The sequence below is a fragment of the Sinohyriopsis cumingii genome, chromosome 15, assembly GCF_028554795.1.
Source record: "Sinohyriopsis cumingii isolate HCF-2022 chromosome 15, ASM2855479v2, whole genome shotgun sequence".
Taxonomy (NCBI): Eukaryota; Metazoa; Mollusca; class Bivalvia; order Unionida; family Unionidae; genus Sinohyriopsis; species Sinohyriopsis cumingii.
The window spans coordinates 90,570,974-90,582,718 of NC_142975.1; the positions used below are offsets into that span (position 1 = coordinate 90,570,974).

The following is an 11,745-nucleotide window of genomic DNA, read 5'->3' on the forward strand; positions in this document are numbered from 1 at the left end:
TGTAAGTATGTATGTATGTATGTATGTATGTATGTATGTATGTATGTATGTATGTATGTATGTATGTATGTATGTATGTATAAAAACATTCATATATATTTGTAGGTATATTTGTATGTATGTATATATACCAGCAAGCATATATATACGTATGTATGTATGTATGTATACCAGCATGCATATATGTGTGTATGTATTATTGTATGTATGTATGTATGTATGTATGTATGTATGTATGTATATATGTATGTATGTATGTATGTATGTATGTATGAATGCATGTATATATGTATGTATGTATGTGTGTATGTATGTATGTATCTATCTATATGTGTATGTATGTATGAATGTATGTATATATGTATGTATCTATGTATCTATGTACATATTTATGTTTTTATATATCTATGTATGTGTATATATATGTATGAATGTATGTTTCTATGTATGTATGTATGTATGTATATATATGTATGTATGTATGTATGTATGTATGTATGTATATATGTATATATGTATGTATGGATGTATGTATGTATGTATGTATGTATGTATGTATGTATGTATGTATGTATGTTCGTATGTATGTATCTATGTATGCATGTACGTATGTATGCATGTAAGTATGTTTTTGTGCATGATTGCATATATGTATGTATGTGTTATTGTATGTATGCATGTGTGTATATATGTATCTATGTATGTATGTATGCATGTTTTTGTGTATCTTGTATGTATATATGCATGTATGTATGTATCAGTTTATTTATTTATGTTTTTATATATGTATGAATGTGTATATGTATGTATGTATATATGTATGTATATATGTTCGTATGTATGTATCTATGTATGTATGTATGGATGTTTTTGTGCATGCATGTATGTGTGTATGTATTTATGAATGTATGTATGTATGTATGTATGTATTTATGAATATATGTATGTTTTAATGTATTTTGTATGTTTATATGTATGTATGTATGTATGTATGAATGTATTAATACCAGCATCCATATATGTATTTAGATATGTATGTATGTATGTATGTATACAAGCATGCATATATGTATGTATGCATTGTATGCATGTATGTATGTATGTATGTATCTATGTATTTATGTACGTATGTATGTATGTATGTATGTATGTATGTATGTATGTATGTATTTATGTATGTATGTATGTACGTATGTATGTATGTATGTATGTATACCAGCATGCATATATGTATGTATGCTTACCAGCATTCACGTATGTATGGATGTATGTTTGTTTTTGTGTATGTATGTATGTATGTATGTATATATGTATGTATGTATGTATGTATGTATTTATGTATGTTTGTATGTATGTATGTATGTATGTATGTATGTATGTATGTATGTATGTATGTATGTATGCATGCATGCATGCATGTATGTATGTATGTATGTATGTATGTATGTATGTATGTATGTATGTATGTATGTATGTATGTATATATGTATGTATGTATGTTTTTGTATATGTATATATGTATGCATGCATCTATGTACTTATGCATGTCTGTATGTATGTATGTATCTATGTATATATGTATGTATGTATGGATATATGTATGCATGTATGTATGTATGTACGTTTTTGTGTGTGTATGTATGTATATATGTATGTATGTATGTATGTATATATTTTTGTATGTATGTTTTTATGTATAAATGTATGTATGTATGTTTGTGTGTATGTATGTATATATGTATGCATGTTAGTATATATGTACGTTTTTCTGTGTGTATGTATGTATATATGTTTGTATTTATGTTTTTATGTATAAATGTATGTATGTCTATATGTATGTAAGTATATAAGTACGTATGTATGTATATGTGTTTGTATGTATGTATGTATGTATGTTTTGGTGTATGTATGTATGTATGTATGTATGCATGTATGCATGTATGTATGTATATATGTATGTATGTATGTATGTATGTATGTATGTATGTATGTATGTATGTATGTATGTATGTATGTATGTATGTATGTATGTATGTATGTATGTATGTATGTAAGTATGCATGTATGTATACCAACATGCATATATGTTTGTAGGTATGTATGTATGTATGTATATATACCAGCATGCATATATATACGTATGTATGTATGTATACCAGCATGAATGTATGTATATACGTATGTATGTATGTATGCATGTATGTATGTATGTATATATGTATGTATGTATGTATATATGTATGTATGGATGTATGTATGTATGTATGTATGTACGTATGTATGTATGCATGTTTTTGTGTATGTGTGTATGTATGTAGGTATGTGTATATGTATGTATGTATGTATATATGTATGTATGTATGTTCGTATGTATGTATCTATGTATGTATGTATGCATGTATGTAAGTATGTATGTATGTATGTATGCATGTTTTTGTGTATGTATGTATGTATGTATGTATATATGTATGTATGTATGTATGTATGTATGTATGTATGTATGTATGTATGTATGTATGTATGTATATATGTTTGTATGTATGTATTTAATCCAGCATGCATATATGTATGTAGGCATGTATGTATGTATGTATATATACCAGCATACATATGTATATGTATGTATGTATGTATACCAGCATGCATGTATGTATGTATGTATGTATGTATGTATGTATGTATGTATACCAGCATGCATGTATGCATGTATATATGTATGTATCTATGTTTTTGTGTATGTATGTATGTATGTATGTATGTATACCTGCATACATATATATATATATATATATATATATATATATATATATATATATATATATATATATATATATATATATATATATATATATATATATATATATATATGTATGTGCGAGTGTAAATATATATCTGAAATCAACAGGACATCACTAATGCTCATCTTTATTGACGATAAAATGGCTTTGCACCTAATTTATTTTCAGCATATTGATAATACCTTAAATTGTCATCGAAGTTATATACTTATTTGCTTCCTACAACTGAAAGAAACATTCCAAACGGTAGTTACCAATCTGAAGGAGATTGGAAATAACCATTATTGTGGTCATACCATTGTGTCTACAGATTTTATACAAGGTTTTTAAGTGTCAAACATTCTTCATTCCATCTTTGAATTAAGTCCCTACTTGTGCGTTGAGCTTAGATTTAAAGGAATCATTCATTTAAAAATATTCTTTAGAATTACAAAGTGGTCATTAATATGTTGGACTCAATCAATGTTTTGGGAGTTCTCTTAATTCATTCAAGGACATTCTGGACTCTATCATTGCGACACATCAGCTCATTTAAGGCTCAAGATTGGAATTTATTTTGAACATAATTGGAATTCATTCGGAGTACTCTATACTCTGTGCATATTCAATTGACAATATTGTGAATTCAGTAGTACATTTTCACGTTGTATTCTAGAGAAATAAAGTGTTTGTTAAATTATATAATGTATATAGATATATAGATATATAGACAAACAGGCAGACAGACAGACAGCAAGACTGATATATATATATATATATATATATATATATATATATATATATATATATATATATATATATATATATAGACAGAGAGAGAGAGAGAGAGAGAGAGATAGAGAGAGAGAGAGAGAGAGAGAGAGAGAGAGATACATATATAGATGGACAGATGTCAACGTATGAGAAACAACAAGTTTATAAAATTCTACGAATAATCTCGTTCGCTGGAATACGAAATGAAAATGTATTATTGAAAACTTACGGTATTGCGAATTCAATCCAAAAATAATCACAAGCAAAAGTCTTGGCATTAAATGTACATAACAAACGCTAGTGGAAATTAAAATTAAATTCAACGCTAAACGGGTTTATGCGTCTGATCTGTATCATGATGTTTTACCGACATTCTTGACATTCTTTCTTTTCGTTTCAAACAAAGTAATATAATTCTAGGTTTGAATTCACTATAAATCCCAATGAATGTTTCTCTCCAATAATTTAATTTTATTAGTACTCTGTATTTCTGGAGAGAAATAACTTGAATTAAATAATTCGAAGAAATACATTCCAGCCCAAACGAATTGCTGGACACGACAATTACAATACAATTGAATGTGCTAGATCTTAAAGCACGAAGTAATATTGTGTCCAGTAACATGAACATATATAGTATTCTACTTTCCATCAGGTCACAATTAGCACTTTGTAATAAACTATTATTACATAATGGAAAATATAAATCTTGAAGGCCTATGATAGGTACGTTAGGGGTATCCCAATAACCATGAACCAGACTGCAATAAACATATTTACTTATATTTATAGTTATTCTTATCTTAAACCCATAAACATGGAGATTATTTAAGTTATTGTTATTAGCTTACTGAATATTTAAAAAACAATTGAGGTCAAATATAAAAAAATAATTTGATTTCGGTGAAGTGCACCATAAAATATTATATTATAGAAGCACATAATGATATTTTTTAAAACTAAACTAGCAAACAACGGATATTAAAAATACATAATACATAAAGAAAAACAAAGATCTATGCAAGATTGCTTTAGTTAAATATACATGTGAAAAATTACATAAGATAGTTAAAATTTATACTTCATATCAAGACATAACAGGTGAGAGGGGCTGTGTGTATGTGATTTGGTTTGTTATCATAGTTTGAACAATTTTCCTGTCATATCGAGACAATGTCTGCAGTGTGCTAGTTTATAATGATTTTTAATAATAGAGCAACATGCCGCAGACAAGTAGTATGCTCCCCGCCCCGTCACATTATCTTGGCAACAGGCCGACCAGTCCGAACACAAACTTGTTAAACCTGAGCGGCTTGCAAGGCAGTTGTTAGTACGATTTTTTGTAAGTCTTTGATATGACTCGGCCGGGGACTGAACCCACGACCTCCTGCATCCGAGGCGGAAGCTCTAGCCACTAGGTCACCGGACCGGAGAGAGAGACTAGGGCGTTAAAATGTATACTCCACATCAAGACATTACAGTCAAGAGGGACTAATGTGTTAAAATATATACTCCACATCAAGACATTACAGTCAAGAGGGACTAGTGTGTTAAAATATATACTCCACATCAAGACATTAAAGTCAAGAAAATCTAATGTGTTAAAATATATACTCCACATCAAGACATTACAGTCAAGAGGGACTAATGTGTTAAAATATATACTCCACATCAAGACATTACAGTCAAGAGGGACTAATGTGCTAAAATGTATACTCCACATCAAGACATTACAGTCAAGAGGGACTAATGTGTTAAAATATATACTCTACATCAAGACATTAAAGTCAAGAGGGACTAATGTGTTACAATATATACTCCATATCAAGACATTACAGGCAAGGGAGACTAATGTGCTAAAATGTATACTCCACAGCAAGACATTAAAGTCAAGAGGGACTAATGTGTTAAAATATATACTCCATATCAAGACATTACAGGCAAGAGAGTAATGTTACATGATGTGATTTGGATTTTTCACGTAGCTTTAACAATTTTTCAGTCATATTGCTGCGATGTCTGCAATGTGGCAGTTTATAGTGATGTCTAGCACTGGGGCATCATCCCGCAGACATGTAGCATGATGACCCACCCAGTCACATTATATTGACACCGGGCCGACCAGTCCTAACACTAACCTCTCAATGCTGAGCGCAAAGCGAGGCAGCTGTTAATACCGTTTTTGTAAGTCTTTGGTATGACTCGGCCGACGATCGAACCCACGACCTTCCGCATCTGAGGCGGACTCTCTAACCACTAGGCCACTGGAGCGGTCAAGAGAGACTAATGTGTTAAAATGTATACTCCACATCAAGACATTATAGTTAAGAGGGACTAATGTGTTAAAATGTATACTCCACATCAAGACATTACATTCAAGCGGGACTAATGTGTTGAAACATATACTCCATATCAAGACATTACAGTCAAGAGAGACTAATGTGTTAAAATGTATACTCCCCATCAAGACATTAAAGTCAAGAGAGACTAATGTGCTAAAATGTATACTCCACATCAAGACATTCTAAGCAAGAGGGACATGAGCATTAAAATTTCTTAAATATATTTCAATTATAAAGAAAAATCAGAGCAATGTATCACACTGATTTAGCTTTTGGATCGTCGTTTATGGTGAATAAAATAATGCCTAATACAGATAGAAACTAATCTACAAGAATATATTTCAGCTATAATTTAACGATACATTCTATTTTATTAGTTTATCCATGTAAACAAGAACACATACGAACGAAGAAAAATGTTTTGTTTCAGACTAACTATACCTTTCATGAGATGTCTAAGGTATGATTGCTTGAGTGTATATGAACCTAAATGATTACGATAGGAAGTGAGATATTAGACTTACTGTCCAATCATTTGACTGTTAATAAATGTTTAATTCACTCAATAGAATACCTTCTCGGACAAATTGTAATTCAGCGTCAGTCCTGATGATCATCAACTTGGCTCCTTCCGATTCACATGTAATCATGGCGTTGTTGCACGTTTTAGAAACTAAATGAACTTTGTAGCACAGAGCCATTGACTGGTTGTAAGTATAGCCTTCATTGCAGTATTGTGGTCCTGTAAATAAGATAGTCAGCAAAGTTGTAAATAAACAATTGTACATGAAAGTTCACTGAACATTGCTGTTTTGTTTTCAAATAGGATAGAGGTGTACATTTTTACTGGACAAACGTTGTCATTATGCATAACTTTGTCACCATTCACTTCATTCTCTCCGTCTCTCTCTCTCTCTCTCTCTCTCTCTCGTTTGGAAAGGAAAAACTTCAATTTTTACCTTTCTGATATATTATTGTTATTATTGAAAACTGGTCTTTTTGATGAGGTGATAAACTGATTGATTGATCGATTGATAAATTCAGTAATTGGTGGAGTGATCAGTAGATTGATTGATTTATTTGAATTATATATCCCCGGCTAGAGCAGGAAGAAAGAATGTAATATATGACACTTATTTAAAATTATGCTTTTATTCGGTCCGAACGAACTCTTGAATAAACCGATCAAATATTACTTCTCTTTCTCCTAAGTCAGAAGTAATTGAGCGTATATTGTAATAACATCCGTTCTTCTTATGCAGGTTTTTATTTTATAATGATTTTTATTTTAACTTTCCCAAAAGCATTTACAGCAGATGCTAGAAAATTAGGTCAATTGTTGTGCTATGAGAGTAAATTATCCAACATATTTGGAAACTTTGATCTCACAAATGGCGGCGTTGCTACGCGGGATGTAAAACCGTAAGGTCATGCAACCATTCGAAATCCTATCCAAAAAACATAATTCCTGCTTTAACGTATCAAGATTAATCCATGCGCAATCAACCGTGTTTATCTCAAAAAAGTTATTTGTAGGGACATCATAAACAAAAGCTTTTTGTGCATATATCATCAGGATGTATCACTTTGGTCATATCTTTGAAAACTATTACAACCGTCTTTGTGAAACGTTGGCTTTAATTATACATCATGACAACAAACGAATAATCCTATCTTAGAAGAACCTTTTTTGATTTGAAACAAATATGCGTTATAATAACTTTAGATATAACGTACTCATGCCTGAAAAGACAAGTTTACAATCCGTTATGGTAATGGTGCTACGTCCTTCACACATTTCATTAGTCAGTCGTCTAATAGGGTGCTATCGCCACAATGCAACTCTTAAATCCATTTTCGTAATGGTGTTACATCCTCCCCAGACTTTATAAATTGGTCATGTGTTAGATGGTTGTCATCATAATGTTTATACTAAATCCGTTTAGGTAACAGTTCTACGTCAAGCACATGTCGTACTACTCCGTCTTCGAATAGGGAGTTATAATTCATGATACGGGTCATAACAAATTTTGCGTATTAGTACCAAGTCCACCGCGTGTTTTTTAGGCAGTCGTATAATATAATGGCATTGTCAGGCTATACAAACTTTGTGTGGTTCAATATTTATGGTACAATATTGTGAAACTTTTTCAATAGAAACAAATATTGCATTGGCTACATCTCTCTGTGATTAACATACTAGTGTAATAATTCCATCCTTGCTGCATTGCTTTATCTGTAGGGAGTCCACGTTTGTATGATGAGGACGCTAGACACAATTCCAGTGACGGGTGGTGGAAGAACGATCTGCACAATGGGTCCCTGTCGCATAGTATGGCACAGTCGAAATTCGGGCAAGCAGTCCTCTCCCACAATATAACAGATGCATCGAGGTTGTTCACAGAGTCGTGATCCTCGTCCCAGGCAATACAACTACTGCTAGCAACATCTGTATACAAATGGAAACATATATTTATAAAGTATGTCTACCTCTGATAAATGTAATTTCAACTATTTTTCTTCTTAACAGGAAAACGGTTTTACACGATCTCAGCTCTATAACATTGTTGAAATTTCGAAGCGAAACCTGTACAACGGATATTTAAAAATTTAACTATGATCATATCTAAGGTATTATATTCTTAAACAAAAGAAACACTTCCGAATACACAACACTGCTTTTGCAAGATCCATGCAAAATCAATATATCAATTTTAAAACATGTTATTTCAGGGTATGACATTGTATCGGGTATATTCACCACACAACAAAAAAGCATGGCATATTTGAATGCCATATGTACTATAAAATAATTTACAAAAATTTAAGCCCATATATGAATGCTTTTCAGATACAATGTATATATAGTACTACGGTGAGACACGCAACATCTCTTAGACAATTAATATAAATTAATTAAAATAAAGCCATGAATCATGCATTTTTTCATGTGATTATTTATATGTACGAGTCATTTTTGTTCTGTTTGTGTGAATGAAGGAGTGACTCAACATATGCTTCTTTCACTTTAATTGTAGCACTAAACGTACAGCAGTGAATAAGATTTGTCCCATCAATAGCTTTAAAACCTTTTAATATATAACCAAGAGACTGTATAAAGATGTCGCTTGTTCATGAAAACGCCTTACTGGTATAGTTTCTAGCGACAAAGAGAAATGTAACAGTTCAAAGCTGTGTAGGTCTAAAGCGCTTGCCTTTACCGAACACTTACTGCTCATTTCGGACCGCGTGGGTTCTACTATAGGGCTCATCCTCGGTGTGTATGAGTGAAAGCTTGCCATGAGCTTCTCGTAGGTCGGTGGTTGTCACCCATGTATTCAGTTTTCTTTATGCACCAGCTATTCTGGCCGTGATGTAGAGTCTATCTTGTGCATATAAATGGCATTAAACGAAAAACAATAACATCTAACCCACACAAGGAGAGGGTGGAAGACATAGACATCAGATTACAAATTCTTCGCTAAGTTACATATATGCAAGTGAAATATAGTATATCTATTGACCTATTGATTAGCCAATATTCGAATAAACACGTATAGCGTTGCACCTATAATCTTTTCTAGGATGAACTGGGCTAAGCGATAACCTGAAAGAAGTTATCACTCCTTAATGTACAATTCCAATTTAAATAAGTAATATACTTATTTTAAGCATTTCAAAAGTTATATCATTAGTCTTCACATTCGTAAAAACGGTTAAGCTATCATAATCAACTGAAACAGTAGCTAGTGTTGGCATTTATAGATACGGTATGAGGGTTTTAGGAAGAATTCACCAGAATTAGAGCCTGGCACCACATAGAAGAAAACGTAAGTAGGATGGGGACAACATCGGAACTCAAGATAATAGATTTTTAAAACATTAGTTACTCTTTGCTGATTTAGAGTTTGCAGCTTTGCAGTGTCACAGTTTAGTTCTCTCGGTCGCTAGCACATGCACACACTAAGAGTTTGCATGAAATGTATTCAGGAGACTTATGCTGAATCATCGTTGTAACAACAGCTGCTTCCAAATCTGTTTTGTAATCACCAACTGACCCATCTTTAGCTTTCGGGAAAAAATAGATTTTTCGTCAGCTTTGATCAACTCTAATTCATTTACGTTTGCTGTTTTCATACTTTTGTGTTTTGATGAGGTAAACACCAATGCATTCTGTTTCCCTCTTACTCACACACACAAATTAGCCTTTAACGTAGTCATATATCTTTGTCAACTTCATTAAACTGTAGACTGTATTAGAAAAGCTAGGACATGATTCATCTTTTCTTTAACAGCCAGTGATGAACACTCGCAGTGACAAATAAGAGATACTACAAAAGGATGAAATTGGAAACGAACGGATAAAGTAAGAAAACAAATAGAATATAATGTTGCAATTTAATAATATATGGGGCTTTTCATGCAGCAATGGATTTCACTTTTGGTCATGTGACTATCTCGGCCAATACTGTTCATTAAGTGATTGCACATCCAAGAGACAAGATGTCAAATAATTGCCGTCTCTTGATTAGTGGTAAATATACATGCAAATTAGGACAAGTATAGAAATATTTCTTTGCTGCACTTTCGAAAAGGACTTTTATAACCTTTCGATTATTATAAAGATTAACCAGCTTACTATTTTACGCTAATTGAAGAATAAACTGAGAAAAGGTGTACATATTGAAGTTTAATCCGCTTCGGTTTGCAAGGCATTTATCGCTTCATAATTAAATGATCGTCACACAATACATGGTGGGTCTACAATGTAAAGAGAACGGCTTCATGATCGTATTCGTGTGCAGTAATGTTGACTAAAATGTTAGGAGAAAATCTCAAAACTATAATAAGTATATGCCCAATTTATATATATATATATATATATATATATATATATATATATATATATATATATATATATATATATATATATATATATATATATATATATATATATATATATATATATATATTACTTCCTATCAATTCTTGCTAAAATAAGGAGGACACTTCAGGTCAATACAAAATATCCCAGGAAAAATGTGTTCCTTATAAACACACATTTCTACACTTCGAGGAATTTTCAAATAGACAGATTTGATGATCCTATGATACCAAATTCTTTCAGACAAATTCATTTAGTGTCGACAAAACATTTCCATTACGAGCGAAACTCTTCCAATCTATTTACAAATCTAAGCTATGGCATTTATTAAGTCAAGCAAGAACACACAAATGTATTATCTTTCTTAATTACTGCATAGTTGTTATGATAAAAGTATGATTGATGAATCTACGTTAACCTAAACTAATTGAAATATCTTCATGATTGATATGCTTCATTATAGTTTATATGATCATACTCACCAACAGCCAGTGAGGTAGATATGAAGAGAATCGAACAGGTGAGGAAATTCAAGACTTCCATCATTTGCAGACTTAGAGACATGGCAGTCCAAAATAGTGAAATTGAGGCAATATATTTGTATTTGTACAGTATTCCAAATACAGGTTTGTGCTAGGATCGACGCTTGTAATGAACAGTTAAATATGTACTACTCGAGAGGGAGATGAGAAACGTCGATTTCAATCAATAAATGGGATGGCGTGCTGAGACGGTTGCGACATTGTACCCAATGCAATCGCTTGAATATTTGAACATATTTTGATATAGCCAACCATATAGATTTGCAAATGACTGATTCTAAAGGTCTTGAAGAAGCTACAATTTACACCTGAATGCTCAGATCCATATTTATTAACTTAATTCTTGGCATTTTTTCAGCATCGCTTTTCGTGCATGAAACTTAGATGAGAGAAGTTTCTACTGAAGTTTAAAATTTATCATTAAC

The 11,745-nt window shown here is 31.6% G+C and overlaps 1 protein-coding gene across 1 annotated transcript in view; it reads right to left on the reverse strand.

Moving 5' to 3' along the window:
* Positions 1–11,394, reverse strand: part of LOC149782285 (C-type lectin domain family 4 member M-like) — an 18,122-nt gene extending 6,728 nt beyond the window's left edge. Inside the window, exons 1-3 of the mRNA XM_089934861.1 lie at positions 11,261–11,394; positions 8,094–8,342; positions 6,468–6,635 (exon numbers count right to left, since the gene is read on the reverse strand). Of these exons, the coding sequence (XP_089790987.1) occupies positions 6,468–6,635; positions 8,094–8,342; positions 11,261–11,342 (499 nt within the window). The 5' untranslated portion in view covers positions 11,343–11,394. The remainder of the gene's footprint in view (positions 1–6,467; positions 6,636–8,093; positions 8,343–11,260) is intronic.
* Positions 11,395–11,745: the final 351 nt, after the last annotated feature.